Source organism: Zootoca vivipara, chromosome 7, assembly GCF_965207765.1.
Source record: "Zootoca vivipara chromosome 7, rZooViv2.hap1.1, whole genome shotgun sequence".
In the NCBI taxonomy this organism is placed as follows: Eukaryota; Metazoa; Chordata; class Lepidosauria; order Squamata; family Lacertidae; genus Zootoca; species Zootoca vivipara.
In genome coordinates this window covers 59420861-59438984 of record NC_142590.1, presented here as the reverse complement: position 1 = coordinate 59438984, position 18124 = coordinate 59420861, and the positions used below count along the sequence as shown (strand labels likewise).

The following is an 18124-nucleotide window of genomic DNA, read 5'->3' as shown; positions in this document are numbered from 1 at the left end:
TGATGAGTGGCAGCAGCTCAGTACGATTTCAGAAAGGGAGCCTCTCCTAGCTGTATCTAGAGATACATCAGTCCTTAAAGAGTTGTTAACTGAAAGCTAGTAAATGGAGGGAGAGTCCGTTCTTTGGCTGATTTTTAAGGGCTCAGTTGATGAAATAAACAAGGAGAGCAAAGCTATGTTGCAGAAGGGAAACTGCAAAAGCAATTAAATCTGTGCTCGCTTCACCTCAAGGAGGGTATTTTTTTAAAAAAAATAGTAAAAATAATTTCCTTTTTGTGAGTACACCATTTTTCTAAAAGTGGTTTGGAAACGGAAGGGATGGGTGCCAATTGAAACGGGAAGTGTGCAGCTTGCAGAACGGGAAGGTCTGCCTCAGCAGCCTTGGGGAGCGAGTTTGCTGTCAGTCATGGGGAGTTTCCAGAAGCCAAAAAACAAAACAAAACAAAACAAAAACCCAAACCAGATGAAGAGTATGTCTGCAGGGGGTCGGGGGGGGGGGGGCGGGAAAGATCTTCTTTGCTGCACCATATTAGAGTAACACAAACCTAATACAGTATCTGGGTTGTTCAACTTCGGGCACGAAATATATGCTGGGAGACATCTGTACAAAAGACAGGCAGTTTGTGATGCACTTGCCTGAAGGCAGCTCTGTTTAGGGAAGCTTTTAATGTTTAATAGATTATTGTATTTTAATCCTTCTTGTGGAAGCCGCCCAGAGTGGCTGGGGAAACCCAGCCAGATGGGCGGGGTATAAATTTATTATTATTATTATTATTATTATTATTATTATTATTATTATTATTACCTGTTTCACTTGGACTGAGATGCCTAACATGGCCACGTCCTGGCCAGATGCTTTTGATACTAGCCGGAAGGTGTGGGACTTGTGAACCCACTATCCAAATATACGTTCCAAAATGAAGAAGTGGGCCCTCAAATTGATGTTTGGGTCTAAATAGGTTAACGACTTTTAGACAGGAGCACAGAAATGGGTCCTCTGAGCTTTTCTGTTGCACATGTATGCTTTGCAGAGTACTGTAGTGAAATCAGCTGTTAAGGCCATAAAATAGGCCTAGGTCTATTGAATTTATGTCTTGCTTCCCACAACCATAACCGGAATGCCCTTCGAAATCTAGGACCATTAATTCAGTGGAATGGAGTGAGAAACTGCTATTGGTTGAGCTCTGGTGTGGATTTGAAAACAACTCACTAGTGGATGGTACACTGGGTTTCAGTGGAACCTGACTAACCAGAACTTTGAATCTACTCCAAAGGACTTGCCAGGTTAATTTTAGGGTGTCAAAGCAACGCAAGAGATTTGTGGTACCTTAAATGTGAACACATTTATTGTGCCATAAGCTTTTTGAGGACTAGCAGGTGCTTGAAATGTTATTGTTGAGCAGTATGGCAAAGAAAGATGCTAGATTAGTGTTGGGTGTGTGTGTGTGTTCATGTGTGCAAAGATTGGGGCCCAAACTCCATGAAATCCAAGGGGTAGCAGGGTCTGAAAGACTTGTACACAGAGGTCAAATGTACATAGAGGTAAGAACATCTTTGTACTTTTCCTGGATCCATATATTGTGGGATGATGACCTATGGACTAACGACACGCAAGAAAGGAAGCAAACCAATGTGTGCATTCCAGAATATGCACAAACAGCAGATCAAATGGGGATGTGGGTTTTCTTACCACCAGGAAGTGGGTGTGGGAAGATGTTAGTTTGACAGCACACTCGCCACTGCTCAGGGAAGCTGACCACCCAACCACCACCACTGGTGGAATTCAGCACAGACACTTTTAACAGAGTCATGTAAGATCAGGGCTTCTCGCAGGAAACTGCTGCCACCTTGCGGTCATTTATTTCCAAGCACCTTTTGACTGTTGGTATTCGTTTGTCTCTGGAGTTTGCCATGGGGGTGAAGTCAAACTGTTGGAGAGTCACAGCACCAGCTGTGGCTGTACAGACCAATATAGGGGAGGTATGTTTGTTGCAGCCGGGGCAGATGAAGGCGTCCGGTTTCACTGGCGCAGATGCACCAAGGAGGTTCTTCTTCGACTGTAATGTGCTGACATTTTCAGAGGGATAACCGTCATGGAAGGCCGTATACACACCGTACCTTCGTAAAGCAAATTACTTCCCCCAGAGAATCCTGGGAACTGTCATTTGTTAAGGGTGTTGGGAATCGTAGCTCTGTGAGAGGAACTCTATTTCTCGTTGTTATTTTAAATGCCCCACGTGGCGAAAGTGCAACAAAGCACTTGGAAACATAACAAAAAGAAGTGGAAAAAAACGAATCACACTAGGTCCATTACAAGGAGACGTGGAGACAACATGGCATTTGGAGACCATGTGTGGCCCTATGCTCCACCCCAAAAAATGTGCTCCCCCGAAGAGGATTCTTAGTCAAACTGAACACTCTCCTCTGTTTGCGCATGCATGTGCATCTGAACCCTCCCAGCCTAGAAATGTGCACCCTCACAAAGAGCAGAGGAAAAGTAGAGTGTGTATTATGAAGAATCTGTCTGTCTGTCTGTCTGTCTGTCAGTCAATCAAGAGAGCTAGGGTGGGGGGAGAGAGCTGGGCACACATAAAGCTATATTCCAACACAATCACATTTCTGACTTAAAGAAAGTTAGAGTGCTAAACTCTAAAGGGAAAATAGCATTGAATATAGAGATAGTAACAAAGTTTAGCTCTCTTAGTTGTGGTTAAAAGCCTAATGATGATAGATATGCCCACTGAACTCCTTTGTACTTGACACCACCATCTTCAAGATCCCTGATGCAGATCTTAACATGTCAGCAGATTCATGTGCAAAGGGGCAATCACCTTTAGTTAAAATGTTGCAAGTAGTCACTTTCGTTTTCCGAAGGAAAGGGATACTGTATAGAGTCCGCAAACTCATTCTCCAGCTGCCAAAACAACGCCCATGTGCAAAACAGAGACACCAGCTGGCTTGGAGGACTTTGGATACTGTGAGCAGCCAGGATGTAGAGACACTGGTGGCTCTGAGGCTCTGCAAAGCTCCAGGTTAGTACTGCAGCCTTAGTGAGTTAATTATACTGTCATCCTATCTACGCATGGCAGCTCAGAAATAAGTCCCACTGAGGCCAGTGAGGATTTCTCCAAGGTATTGTAGCCTTACAGGTGAATCCTAACCGGCCAGGATCAGGGGAGGGGGCAGAATGAAGTGGCAGAGTCATCGTTCTGCACCTCATAAAACTGTACAATTGGCTTGGAGGAAGGTTTGCTGTACAGTAAATGCTTCTTCTTTCGTAAATTAACAGACCTTTGCTTTCAAATGAATTTGTAACTCCTGTTATTATCACTACTTTGCTATGGTCGGGAGTCAGGAATCTCAGGCCAGGGGCCTGAATGTGGACCTTCAGGTCTGTCCATCTGGTCTTCAGTACTTTACCCTAGGCTGTCTCTCTCTCTTCGTCACACAATCCTTCTCCCCAGGCTACCCCCCTCACTGACTGTGCTCCATAAACTCCTAGACTGCTTTTGCCTGGCTGGAATGTGTCCTTGAACTGTCATAAAGCAGGGGTGTGGTGTGGTGTGGTGTGGTGTGTGTGTGTGTGTGTGTGTGTGTGTGTGTGTGTGTGTGTGTGTGTGTAAAAATCCTCTACGTTTTTGCAGGACTGAAATGTAACCTACTGTATATAGGTATCCGTTGCTCCGCCCACTTCCCCTTCTGGCCCCACCCACTGCTAGAATGTGGACCCTGGAAACTTGTTCACAAGGGAATGAGGCCCCTGTCGTAAGTGAAGCTTTAGGGTTATCAGGGTTATTAGAGATGCTTCTTCTGATGAAGCAAATGAATCACCACAGGGCGATGTGCGCATCAGGAAGTTACATGCATTTGAAACTACGTCCCCAAAGAGAATAAACATCATCAGTACAAACAAAATTCAACCAATAATGAAAAGGATGGTGAATTAAGCCAGGGTTTGTTCTGGGGAACTGGTTAGTTCATCATAAACTTTGTTACACGCCAATGGAACGGTAGGAGAAAGGTAGAGCACAAGAGAGACTGAGAGATCTGGTTCCTAAAATTGCTAACAGAGAACATGAGAGCCCATTTGGATAGACAAGAAGATGTGGCTTCTCCATGCCAATCTTTCTTTGCATTTCTAAACTACTTAATATTTTAAAATATCTAAGCTGGAGGCATTGCTCCATCACAGTGGCATGAAGAACAGGGAAAAGCCACCAGTCAGCTTCCCAAAGCAGTCTGCTTGACCAGCAAATTAATCAAAACAACAACAAAAACCAATTAATGATGAGAGCCACGTGGGCTGCCCTGAGAAGGATATTCCATATGGTTGGTGCCACAACTGGAAAGGCTCTGCTGCTTCTGGTCACCTGTCATGCTTCAGTTGGGGAATGAGATGGAAAAGGACCTCAGATGTTGAATGGAGAACATAGGAAATAGAATGCAGTCCCTATGACAACCACGCCCCAACCTGTGTTGGTAATTTTCAATACCAACTTTGAAGTTAACATTTCACAAATTAATTAATCATAGAATCATAGAGTTGGAAGAGACCACAAGGGCCATCCAGTCCAACCCCCTACCAAGCAGGAAACACCATCAAAGCATTCTTGACATATGCCTGTCAAGCCTCTGCTTAAAGACCTCCAAAGAAGGAAACTCCACCACACTCCTTGGTAGCAAATTCCACTGCTGAACAGCTCTTACTGTCAGGAAGTTCTTCCTAATGTTTAGGTGGAATCTTATTTCTTGTAGTTTGAATCCATTGCTCTGTGTCTGCTTCTCTGGAGACAACCTTTCTCCGTCCTCTACATGACATCCTTTTATATATTTGAACATGGCTATCATATCACCCCTTAACCTTCTCTTCTCCAGGCTAAACATACCCAGCTCCCTAAGCCGTTCCTCACTAATTAATAGACCACACTAGCCACCAGACCTATGAAAGTGGCCTGTTTTAATTGGTTTCTTTATTCTGCAACAAACAGACCTACATTTTTCATAGTATTAAAGTAATGAAATTAAATGTTATCTAACAAATGTGGGAGGGCATGGAATTTATGGTGTTCCAAGTATCTTGGAGTCTCTCATTCAGTCATGTTAAATACTCACACTGTGGAAGGAAGAAAACAAGGACTTTTGGTGGGGGAAATACTCTTCCAGTGTTTTTTTTCAAATACTTTCTTCTATCACCTGATCTGAGGACGTGTTCTCCATTTTAGATGTGTCTGGTTCTTGTTTCAGGCAGAAGACATGGGCTTTCAAAATCAGGATATACATTTTTCGGAACCTCTTGATCCTCAAGGCATACACAATGGGATTTAAGGAAGAATTGGCATGGGAGAGCAGAATGGCCGCATCTAACACCGGCAGGGGGACATGACATGCTTGGCAGAAATGTGAGATGGAGTTGATAATGATCAGAGGCAGCCAGCACACAATGAACAAGAGGAGGACCAGAGCCAAAGATTTGATCATCTTGAACTCCCTCCCATAAAGGATCTGTGTTCCTGTCATGGATGTTGCATTTTGTTTCAGCTTTGTTTGGAGGATGTTGAAGATCTCAGAGTAGAGCGCACATATGATCAGCAGTGGGACAAGGATCCAGGAGAAGAAGCTGAAGTACACCACATAATCCATGCTCATCACCATTGGGTAAGAACACTTCAAGTAGATGGGGGTTTCAGGCTTCCTTAGGTTCCATCCAAACATGGGCACGAGCCCCACCAACAGAGAAGTGATCCAGCAGAAACTCAGAGCCGCCCAGATTCTTCTCCGTGTGACCATTCCTTTGTATCTATTTGAAAAAGCAGGTTAGTTTAAAATATTTTACAGATGGGACTGTGCTTGCAGCACCATCCTATACTATGATCTGTCACAGTCTTTTTCATTTTCTGCAGGCTGGGAGAAATAATATGCTACAGCCTCTCATCCCAAATCAGAATCCAGCAATGGCGTACGTCTGTTCCTACGCCAGCAAAGTACCAGTCTGGGCACCCCAAAACGCCTCCCCCTTGACCTGCATTGCGGTGCACTCCTCATTTCTGGCGCCGGAAGGAGCGATGCCCTTTCAGTTTCCTCCCTCAGCAGTCGGTTCCCTGGCTCTGCAGTATCCCCAAGCGTCTGCCTGCATCCCTCCGCCTCCGGGACTTCCCATTGTTCCTCTCCCCCTCCGAGTCTCTTCCTCCCCCTCTGGCTGCTTCAGAACCACTGGTGCTCTCTGTACTTGATGAGGTGGACGTTAGGATGATGGGGGCTGGCTCCCTATATGGAGTCCCCCTTACATTTTCCAATTAAAATCCACAGCCATGACTTCGTAGTACTCACCGTATGGCCAGTTTCACTCTCAGATATCGGTCTGTTGCAATGGCCAGCAGGGACATGATGGAAGCATGACAAAAGATCATCAGGATGCAGCAGATGAAAAGGCAAGCATAGAAGTGGAGAACAACCTCCAACCTTAGCACAACAGCCAGAGGGGCAACAAAGAGCCCAACGGCAATATCAGCCAGTGCCAAGGACACGATGAAGTAAAAAGTGGTGTTCTGGTAGGCTGGGATCCGTCTCACCACACAGATCACGAGAGCATTTCCTAAGGTGGCAGTCACTGCTACCAGCACCTCAATGATTATGTAGACAATGTCCAAAGTATGCATGGACAAGCTTCTCTCGGTCCTCTTCAACTTTGAGTTATGGTGCCCTCACAGAGCAAGAGCCCAATGTAGAAGAGCTGGAATCTGAGGCTTCCCCTGATGTGCTAACCGGTCTTTTTTTAAAAAAAATACTTCTTCCCAATACCATGTAGAATTGCAGAAGTTAAGTAAGCTGTTCTCTTGTACTCTGTCTCTCAAAGAGTAGCTCTCATGCAGCAACCCACAGAGTAAAATAGTTCCTGTTAATGCTTCACACAGTCCAACCTGCTTTGGCAAGTTGCTATGAAACACAAAAAAAAAATACATTTGAAGTACAGTATTTATAGGAAACCGAATACTGGCGCAAGCCGTGTGTGTGTGTGTCTGAAGGTCTGTACTTTAAATAAAGATAATACAGGAAATGAAAATCTGTTTTATAAAGAAATCATTTAACTTTATCAATAGGTTTCCTGAAGCTTCTGAAAGCATCTCATGCTTGATAAGGATGGCATTTTGATCGCTTTTCATGAAAAGGCATCCTCTGTTACATTGGTCACTGAGAAGTTTTCAAAAACATCTTATTTTATCAATTTCCATGAAATGTAGCAATAAAGGGGTGAGATAACTTTAGGAAACAATGTAGTAACATTCAACCTGACAGGAAGTTACAAACTTTGTTTTTATGTGAAAGAAATATTTAAGAGGAAGTTAAAACATTTAAGTGCCAGGACATAAATGTGCCCTTTACATTGAGGCACCAGGTGAAAACATTCCTCTTCAACCAGGCCGTCACCTGCCAATCAACCTATAGCCTTTTAAAGTGAGGAGGGATGGGTTATTGCCTTTTTATTATGCATTCTATGTTATAAACTTTCTTGTGGTATCTTGATGAAGGGTGGTATATAAATTTAAGAAATGAAAATAAATAAAAGCTGCAACAATGGGCAGTAGATTCCAAAGAAGGCCCCACACTTCTGTCTCCAACTCGACATGCCTGCCACCCAATTACAGTATTGGAATATCTTAAGCTGGAGGTGGGGCATGACTGACTGTCTGTCTGTCTCTGTGTGTGTTTTGTTTGCTTGTAAGACACTTGGGTTCGCCTTGGGCAAGATAAAACAACCAACATATCTAGTAAATAAATATAAAGAAAAATGAGCGGGTTTTACAGGGCAAAAATAAGTACAGTGGTACCTTGGTTTACAAATTTAATCCGTTCCGGAAGTCCGTTCTTAAACCAAAGCATTCTTAAACCAAGGCATGCTTTCCCACAGCAGCGGGGGACTCAATTTACAAATGGAACACACTCAACAGGAAGCGGAACATGTTCTGCTTCCAAGGCAAAGTTCACAAACCAAAACACCCACTACCAGGTTTGCAGCGTTCTTAATCCAAGTTGTTCATAAACTAAGCTGTTCTTAAACCAAGGTACCAATGTACAAAGGCTGATACTGCTAGTCCCAATGCAACACCAGTATAGCAACAGGAAATCCTAAACCGTATCTTGGCCAGCAAGCACTAAACTTCTGCTATTCTGCTGTCCGTTTCCACATGTGGAATCTAGGTGATATATGCATGGAGAGCTGACTAGCAAGTAAGATCCATATCTCCACTCAACCACATAGGCCACGTTTGACCTACCTGTCAACTACCTGACATCATGATGGCATCAGTGGCCATTTTTGCAGCATTTCGCTAGTGTTGGCTATCAGCTGATTGCTGGCACTAGGGAAGTCCTGTGTGCATGCTTCTCAAACACCAGCTCTAAGCCGGTAGGCAGCACTTGGGAAGCACTGGGCAAAGGGCTTTGCAGGCAGTGTCAATCAGCTGCTTGTTGGTGTTTGCACAACCCCTTTCATCCAAACCATGTCTTTACCTGCCCAGCACTTGCTGGCATATATGAAGTCAAGTGTAGGGCAGGTGCTTGTGACTTGGCCAAGACAGCCTTGTGAGGCAAATGGGGGAGCCCTAATGGCTGTAATTAGACCCACAAGCCAGAGATTCCCCTCACCTACATTCAAGATCAATAATAAAAACGGATTTCAGTCTCCATCCTAGCAAATAGGGGTGGCTCAAATCTCAGCTTGTCCAGTGTTTCCATTTGAAGAGGTCTGCTGCACTAACATATTCTCCTTTCTGAGAGAAAGGAGGACCTAACATATCAGGTGAGGGTCAACTAAGTTTTACTCAGAGGAGACCTTCTGAAATTAATCAACATGACTTAAGTTATGTCCATTTATTTCAATTGGTCTTCCCTGAGTAAAATTTAGTTGAATATTACCCATTGCTTTCACACATACCCCACATGCCTCTAGTCGCTCCAAATCCTTTTAGATACAAATCTGATTAGTTTTTTATGCGATTAAAATGCTTCCCTAAAATGCAAATGCATGTTGATTGCAATAAGAATTCAAAGGAACTCATGACAAGTAAAATTTAGATCAATATACAGTGGTACCTCGGTTTTCAAGCATCTCGGAAGCTGAACGATTCGGAATCCGAACGCCAAAGACCCAGAAGTAATTGCTTCTGTTATCAAACACACCTCAGAAGTCGAATGGCTTCTGCTGCATGTTTTTCCTTTTTCTTTTTCATTTACTTTGCCGACTGCCCCTTGTGCCTCAGTTGTCAAACGTTTCGGAAGTTGAACAGTCTTCCGTTGAATTATGTTCGACAACCGAGGTACCACTGTATGAATCCAGAGAAAATAAATGAATGCTTAGAAATGACCACTGTGATTATCTTCAGAGGCCCTCCTGGTTGTGTTGCAACTTGCAGGTGTGCAACTGGCAACACCCAGGAAAAGAGCCTTTTCTGTGGTGGCTCCCATACTCTGGAATATTCCCCACCCAGAAAAAAAAAGGCATGTATCAACTACATTGTTAAGTTTAATGCATGCTAAGTTTAATGCATGCTAAAAACTTTTTTGTTTAACTTGGCTTTTGCTGGTTCATGATGCCTGCTATGGTTTTAAGTCTGGTTCCAATAATATTGGGCGGTATCCAACAAACTCGTTTCATCAGTGCAAGGATTTCTGTTTGCACGCTTGAACTTCCCAACATTCCTTCCCCCTGTGAGCCCCCAAAATCTATTCTGGGTATTCTTCCAACCCTCTGGAGTGGATTTGGGGAGGGCACAGGGTGCATGCTGGGATAGGAAGTGGGGAAGTTCTGTTGCACAAGCAGAAATCCTTGTGCTGATGAAATGAGTTGCACACAATCCCTTGTATGTTGTTTTATTATTAATATGCAGTGTCTGAAGATGATATATTAATATTTTAAACAATCACCTGCAATGCAAACAGCTGATTTGAACAAAAAATATAGTCTCTCTCCCTCTCTTAGCATGGTAGCTATCGGCAAGGAATGCAATGGTTGCAAATATTAGTGAACTTATACACAGTGGGACCTTGACTTACGAGCTATTCAACATCTGATGTTTTCAAGTTACGAGCGAAAAAAGTAGCCGTGCACTTACGCGACATCCAAATGGAAAACCTGCTCGCGGCTAGATGCGGTTTCCACGACTTATGAGTTTTTAGATGCAGTTTCCTCGACTTACGAATTTTTCCGTTTCCAATGCATTCCTATGGGAAACTGCGTTTCCTATGGGAAACTCGACTTACGAAGTTTACGACCTACAAGTGTGCATTCGGAATGGATTAAATTAGTAAGTCGAGGTCCCACTGTGTGTGTGTGTGTGTGTGTGTGTGTGTGTGTGTGTGTGTGTGTGTGTATATATATATATGCCTGTTGGCAGGGATACTGGAGTGGCCCCCCCGCCCCGTTTCCCAGCACGGCTGTCTGGTGGGCGCTGTGCGCGGTGTGGCACCCCCCTGGCGGCCCTGCGCCACCCAGCCTTGCCGTAGGGCCGGCCCTGTTGGCCGCATAGCTGCCAAGTTATCCCTTTTTTAAAGGGAAATTCCATTATGCTGAATAGGCTTCCTCGCGAGAAAAGGGAAAACTTGGCAGCTATGGTTGGCCACCTCATGAGAAGAGAAAGCTCCCTGGAAAAGACCCTGATGTTGGGAAAGATGGAGGGCACAAGGAGAAGGGGACGATAGAGGACGAGATGGTTGGGCAGTGTTCTCGTAGCTACGAACATGAGTCTGACCAAACTGTGGAAGACAGGAGTGCCTGGCGTGCTCTGGTCCATGGGGTCACGAAGAGTCGGGCACGACTAAACAATAACAACAACAAAATTTTATGGAAAAGAAAATAATACTATTAAAATTCAGGTTTTGCCAAGTTAACTGTACTTACTAATTTTAAGTTTTCCCAAGCACACACAATCCTGATTTTGTGCACAGCTATCAACCCAGGTGGCGCTGTGGTTAAACCACTGAGCCTAGGGCTTGCTGATCAGAAGGTCGGCGGTTCGAATCCCTGTGACGGGGTGAGCTCCCGTTGCTTGGTCCCAGCTCCTGCCAACCTAGCAGTTCAAAAGTACGTCAAAATGCAAGTAGATAAATAGGAACCACTACAGCGGGAAGGTAAACGGCGTTTCCATGTGCTGCTCTGGTTTGCCAGAAGCGGCTTTGTCATGCTGGCCACATGACCTGGAAGCTATACGCCGGCTCCCTCGGCCAATAATGCGAGATGAGCGCGCAACCCCAGAGTCGGTCACGACTGGACCTAATGGTCAGGGATCCCTTTACCTTTACTATCAACTGCAAAAATCATTAGGTACCAGTTTCCCTATTTTTGTCGAAGGGGGTTGCTAGCATTTATACTGTGTTTTCTAATCTTAAAATCATGGCTTCTTAGATAGTGGTTAAAATATTTCTAGTAAATGGGTGTATTTATAGAGGCTGAGGTTAGATGTTCTTTCAGCCTTCCTCTGTGTCTACAGTTGCTTGGTTATCTGCTTGCACTCTCTTGCAACATCACAAAACAAATTCTAGACAACCCCCCAAAAAACCTACTCAAAGCTACCATGTCAGGGTTTTAGGGCTTCAGTTTCCAATCAACACCCTGCCCCACCCCAAGGTAATGCTAAATGTCACTCCTGTTAACAACCCACTCACTCAGACCAAGGAGAAACCTGAGTGTATACAGGACGCCATGATTCCAGGGAACAAGAACCAAAGTCCCCACTCTCTTTTTCCTGAAGCCTCAAGCAAAATAAACAACTATGACCAAAGAGAACTGAGGAGTTCTTTAGACCAAGGCTTTGCCCAAATAGCCACACAGAAGTAACATATATATGTTTTATTAAGAATACTAAAACAGCTTCTTCTTTGGTGATCACTCGTAGCTGAGCAAGATTGTCTTCCATAAACACGGTTTTAACAATGGGTCCGTAAGTGACTGTGGAGGCCAATTCTGGATCCACACGTCCTTCCACAGTGGGGACATTGGTTTCCAGGTGGGAGTTGATCACGGTGTGGATTTGCCAAGCATGCCTTCCTCTTAGCACGTTTCTCCCTTGTGTCCTGAGATCAAGTTTCTTCAAAGCCCATGACACCTTTGGTAAAGGCTGTTCTCCAACTGGAGCGCTTGCAGCATAGTACGAACCCTGTTACCGAATAAAACAAAAAGGTCTAAGAAGACCAATTCAGAATTTAGGAAGATTTGGGAAACTACATACACACAAAAATAACAGTAGTTACAGGTAGGTAGCGGTGTTGGTCTGACATAGTCAAAACAAAATTTAAAAATCCTTCCAGTAGCACCTTAGAGACCAACTAAGTTTGTCATAGGTATGAGCTTTCATGTGCATGCTCACTTCTTCAGATACACTGAAACAGAAGTCACCAGACCCTACGTATAGTCAGAGGGTGGGGAGGGGTATTACTCAGAAGGGTGGTGGGAATGGGTGATTGGCTGATAGCCTAAACCGGAATACTTTATCAGCACCGTTTGACATCCTGAAGCAGAGGTTCCCAAACTTATTTGGCCTGTTATCCCCTTTTCAGAAAATAATAATCAGCATCCTCCTGGAAATCTACCTTCTTTAAGTAAACAGAAAGACGCAGTGACAAATTTGTGTTCTTTAATGTATCTATATTTCCACCTACATCCTACAACACAGTAAAGAAATATGTTGTTGTAAATAAGACTATTTATTAAACTCAACCATAGCATCATTCACATTATACACAGAAAATTGCAGAGAACTGATTGATCAAAAAGTAGAATATTGACCAAAATGTCTCCACAAGCCTCTGTAATTTATAGAAACAGGAAATGCAACTGGAAAAAGAAAGAGTGTGTGGTTAGGACAGCTAGTAAATTGGGAAGAGGGGTGTGTGAGTGAGTGAGTGAGTGAGTGAGAGAGAGAGAGAGAGAGAGAACGAACACAGTGGTTCACAGTTTGGGAGATGCTGAGGCAGAGAGTGAGCTAACTGAAGGCACCTTGAGGGTGCAGGGTCTCTCTTTAAGGACCTGGTAGGGTAGTAAATTTGTGGCCTTCTAGGAATGCCTCTTCCCTGCAATTTATGCTGCACTTCAGGGATAGGGAATCTTTGTTCAGTCCAAAAGCCATTCTTTTGGGCAACCTTCTGAGATCAAGGCCAGATTCAAAAGTAGCCAGAGCCATAAATGGAATTTTGTCTTTGTAAGAGCCAGCTAAGAGACTGAAGCATCCCTCTCAGTCTCCCATCCACACAAAGGCCTCATCCACACTTACCTTTGCTCCACACTTTTAAGGCACAGGTCTTGGCTTTCCATGCCTGTGTCCAAGCATGTTTTTGTTTTGTTTTGTTTTGTCCTGGCACTTTCCCCAAGAAAAACCCGTATTTTACCCCTGAATTGGAGAAAACAGCTATCCTTGGAAAACCTCGATCTGACAGCAGGAAGAGAATCCTACAGGGCTGGATTTGGCCCCAAGACCTGAGGTTACCCACCGCTGTCCACTCTACTTGTATACAGTCGTACCTTGCAACTCAAACATTTTGGCTCCCAAATGCTGCAAACCTGGAAGTGATTGTTCCAGTTTGCAAACGTTCTTTGGAACCCAAACATCCGATGCAGCTTCCGCGGCTTCCGATTGGCTTCCTGGGTGAATAGAAGGCCTACCTTTGGAATGTCTCACCAGTCAAGGAAATTGTGAGTGTCCAATAATATTTTTAACAGGAGGAGGAGGAGAAGAAGAAGAAGAAGAGTTTGGATTTGATATCCCGCTTTATCACTACCCTAAGGAGTCTCAAAGCGGCTAACATTCTCCTTTCCCTTCCTCCCCCACAACAAACACTCTGTGAGGTGAGTGAGGCTGAGAGACGTCAGAGAAGTGTGACTAGCCCAAGGTCACCCAGCAGCTGCATGTGGAGGAGCGGAGACGCGAACCCGGTTCCCCAGATTACGAGTCTACTGCTCTTAACCATTACACCACACTGGCTCTCCAGGAGGAGGAGGAGGAGGAGGAGAGGAGGAGGAATCTGTGAAACCACAAAACACAAGAGGTACAGTCTGCAATATTTCTATGCAAAGCTCAAATGCATATAAAATTAACATTTCTGGTGCCACCTAACACAACAACCAGGTGCACCAATTTAGAGCTTAAGAGCAGGTTTTTTTTACTGGGAAGAGTGCAGCAAGGGAAACCTGCCTGGGGTGTGCTTTCTAGGCATGAGACCAGTGCTGGATTTATGTAGAAGCTAAACAAGCAATAGCTTAGGGCCCCATTCTCTTGGGGGTCCCAAAAAATTTAAAGGAAAAAACCTGGATGTACATTTCCAAAATATAAGATAAAAAACAAATAAAATAAAACCTACATACAGCAACAGTGTTTTGTGTTGTGTAGGCTCCTATGATGTAAGTAATGGGCCCCGCCTGCTAGCCTGCTCCCTAAAATATCACTGGTTTGCTCATTTCTCTATATAGGGTGCCTGCATGGACTGGTTGCATGGCAACATGTGCAGATGGCTTTAGATACCTATTAGGTCCATAAATTACCATATAGTATATATTGAACACAAAAAAAAACAGCGACAATTTGCTGTTGACAAAGGACAGCTGGACATATAAAGGGCCCCATTACCTTCAGCAGCTTAGGGCCTCATCAAACCTAAATTCAGCTCTGCACTACATTAAGCTTTCTAGTTGGTGTCAGGTGCAGGGGCGGATGCAGGCATTGTGACACCTGGGGTGGGGCGTCGCTATGTAGCACGCATGTGCGGTGCCGCTACGTACAACACATGCACCCTACATAGTGACGCCACTCCAGCGCTGTACATAGAGGGTTGCCGCCGGCGCCGCTCCAGTGCTGTACGGACGGTGCTGGGATCCTCTACACCGCGAGCAGAGGATCCCAGCACCGTCTGTACGGCGCTGGAGTGCCACTGCCAGCAAACTGCTACGTAGCGCACATGTGTGGCGTTGCTATGTATGATGCATGCACCGCATGTAGCGACGTCGCACATGCGCTGTACATAGTGGGTTGCCGGTGCCGCCGCTCCAGCGCAGTATGGCCAGTGCCGGGATCCTCTGCTTGCGGCTGCGGTGTCGTGATGGCTGTTCACACCGCTGCGGTGGGGCGGCGCCTTGTCACCCCAGGAGATGTGGCACCTGGAGCGCACCGCCCCCTGGCCCCGTTGCGACGCCACTGGTCAGGTGTATCTGCCCCAACAGGTAATGGAGGAAACGCAATAGGAAACAGATATTGCATCCTCCATAGCTATCATAGGCAAGCCAGGGTGGAAATGAAATTGGTGAGTTTGACTAGAGCTTCAGCGGAGGCCTTTGCTATGCAGTGTGCTTGGCAAACCACACATTGAAACTTTTCACTCAGTACTTGAAAGATTCTATATGATGATTAATATTTGTATCTATGTTAATTTTTTTTTAAATTTTTTTTTAGGAAAACAGAATAAATTAAGGTCATCCCTGCCATCCTTTAGCCATGCCACAGCCTTCAACACCACAGAGGAGATCAGAGTCCGAAAGCAAAGAGTGACTTCCTTTTCAAAGATTCAGTTCCTAAGAATTTGGAAGTGCTTATCTGCAGACAAATGTGGCTTCTGAGTCATTTCTGCCAGTGAACAGTGCTATGGGGTGCTCTGCTGCTGCTCTTTCACGAAACTGCATCTGCAGCCAGCTGTCAGAATTATTTTGGCTGTGCTTCAGAAGAAGGCTCCCATCTATTCATCCTGGACTCTCTTCACCTCAAGGGGAAAACATCTTGGTTCCCGAGATGTTTGAGCCTGAGAAAGGAGTTTACATTGCCTTTGAGGCTGTGATTGCAGTGTTGGCTATCCTTGGCAATGTTCTGGTCATTTGGGTTGTGAAGTTAAACCCAGCCTTTCAGAAGACCACCTTCTACTTTGTTATCTCGCTGGCGCTGGCTGATATTGGTGTTGGGCTTGTCATGCCAGTGGCCATTGTGGTCAGCTTAGAAATCCAGATCTCCTATTATGCCTGTCTTTTCATGTGTTGTCAACTTATGATTTTTACTCAGGCCTCCATCCTGTCCTTGCTTGCCATAGCGATTGACAGATATCTGAGATTACGGCTGCTTACTCGGTAAGTTCTACTTCATCAGCGACTTATTTCTCGGGAGTGGTTTGCACACTACTGTTTAAATGCTTGGGTGATATAGAAGCAGAAGATTTTAAGGACTAATGGAAGTTGCCTTACACTGAATCAGATTGTTGGTCTCAGTATTGCTTGCACTGACTGGCTATGGCTCACCAGAGTTTCAGACTTGGGTTCTCTGCCAGCCCAATTTGAAGATGCTGCCTATTGAATCTGGCACCTTGTGTGTGGAAAGCAGAAGCGCTTACCAGGGCCGGTGTGTCCATTTAGCCGAACTAGGCAGTCGCCTAGGGCGCTGAAATGGAGGGGGCGCTGGCTAGCCTGCCCCCGCCACCCACCACCCGCCGCGGCCAGGAGTGCCGGAGCCCCAGTTGCAGCAGGCAGAGGAGGAGGGTGGCGGAGAGCAGGCAGAGGCGCAGCATGCAGCCCTTCCCTGGCTACCTCTCCTTGGCCGCGCAGCGCCACCGGCTCATGCTGCCAGGGACGAGAGTGGGCGCCAGCGGGTCCAGGGCGAGTGGGCAGCTCTCTTCTTCTCCGTGCTCCTGCCGCTGGGCTCGGGCTCAGCAGCGTCCCAGGAGCGCCGGAGCCCCAGCTGCAGCAGGCAGAGGAGGGTGGTGGAGAGCAGGCAGAGGTGCAGCCTCCTGCCGCTGGGCGCGTGCCTCGCGCAAGAACACATGCCGGGGAAAGTTTGGGCTCTGGCTGGTGGGAGTTCCTCCCCTCTTCTCCTGCCCCAGCTGTGAAGCGGAGGGCGCCTCAGAGCCGCCGCCTCCCGGCCACCGGGCGAAGGACGGGAGCCTCGCTGTAGCTCTTGGCGGCTACCCCGAGGCTCTGCGGGGGCCCTCGGTCCTCTTCTTGCTCTCTCCTTCCTTCTCCCCCGCTCACTCAGACCATATTTCATATTCCTTCTCTCTCCCCCCCCCCGCTCACTCAGACCATATTTCACTCATGTTTGAAATATGATTGGCCGGGGGTGGGGGTGCCAGAAGGTGCTCTCGCCTAGGGCGCCAAAAACCCTAGCACCGGCCCTGGGTCTTCCACTGAGCTGTTGGCTTTCCCCCTTGTTTGCCTTTTGTGTTCCACCTGTTTTTTTTGCAGATGACTGCTGGTTTTTCAGCTGGGTTAAACATATGTATGTTGTCAACCTATCAGAATGAGCACAGAGAGGGGATAGATTTTAGAACTGCTTTGAAGGAGCATAGTTTTAAACTCTTCAGCTTGGCTTTAAATTAAATAATATGAATACTGTTGCCAATATAAGAATCTTGTTCAAAAGGGCGCCATAACTTTCATTTCTGTTTTGCTGTTCCCCATATGATAGAAAGCTTATGCATTTTGTTTAATTTGCCACGCAAAGCATAGAATAGCCTGAGGTTTTAAGCAAACAGTGATGCGTACTTACCAAAAAGCAAACATTTGCAATTGTACCATTCAGAAAATTTCTAAAAATAAAAAAACACATGAGAAATACAATGCATGGCTGCTGCCTTGGAATAACCCAGTAGTGCTCAGACAGAATATGCAATTCCTTTGGGTTTATTTTTAAAAAATCCATCACTTCCAATAGAGATTAATGGTTACATTCAGATGTACAGCCCTCCACAATTATTTATATAAAGACAAATATATCCAGCATTCCAATACAGTGGTACCTCGAGTTACAGGCGCTTCAGGTTATAGACTGTTTTTGTGACTGTGTGGAACCCAGTTCAGACAGATTGACTCTGTGAGTGCAGTACATTGCTTATTGCTTTCATTTTATGGATCAATGGTCTAATTAGATAGTAAAATTCATGTTAAATTGCTGTTCTAGGGGATGTTTATAAAAGTCTGGAATGGATTAATCCATTTTGCATTACTTTCTATGGGAAAGCGTGCCTTCGTTTTGGAAGGGACTTCCAGAATGGACTTATTTTGAGAACCAAGCTCCTGCTTTGGGAGTGGAGGACACAATGCAAGATCATTATCCTCCTCTTCACTAAAACGGCTTTCTGTTGGTCTCCCTGAGAAAGCCATAGTCCG

General features: G+C 45.3%; 2 protein-coding genes and 1 pseudogene across 3 annotated transcripts in view; 2 read left to right on the top strand and 1 right to left on the bottom strand.

Annotated features, from left to right (window-relative positions):
- Positions 1-4957: 4957 nt before the first annotated feature.
- LOC118088502 (adenosine receptor A3) lies at positions 4958-6707 on the bottom strand. Its single transcript, XM_035122223.3, has 2 exons — positions 6328-6707; positions 4958-5797 (listed from the first exon to the last, which is right to left on the bottom strand). Exons 1-2 carry the CDS (start codon positions 6654-6656, stop codon positions 5173-5175), a joined length of 954 nt encoding a protein of 317 aa, XP_034978114.3. The 5' UTR covers positions 6657-6707; the 3' UTR covers positions 4958-5172.
- LOC118089007 (adenosine receptor A3 pseudogene) overlaps positions 5594-18124 on the top strand; it is a 17089-nt pseudogene continuing 4558 nt past the window's right edge. Inside the window, exons 1-2 of the transcript XR_015951113.1 lie at positions 5594-5655; positions 16029-16093. The product of XR_015951113.1 is annotated as an adenosine receptor A3 pseudogene (transcript). The remainder of the gene's footprint in view (positions 5656-16028; positions 16094-18124) is intronic.
- Positions 15765-17204, top strand: ADORA3 (adenosine A3 receptor). The gene is made up of 2 exons (XM_088673600.1): positions 15765-16093; positions 17201-17204. The coding sequence occupies exons 1-2, from the start codon at positions 15765-15767 to the stop codon at positions 17202-17204; spliced, it is 333 nt and encodes a 110-aa protein (XP_088529726.1).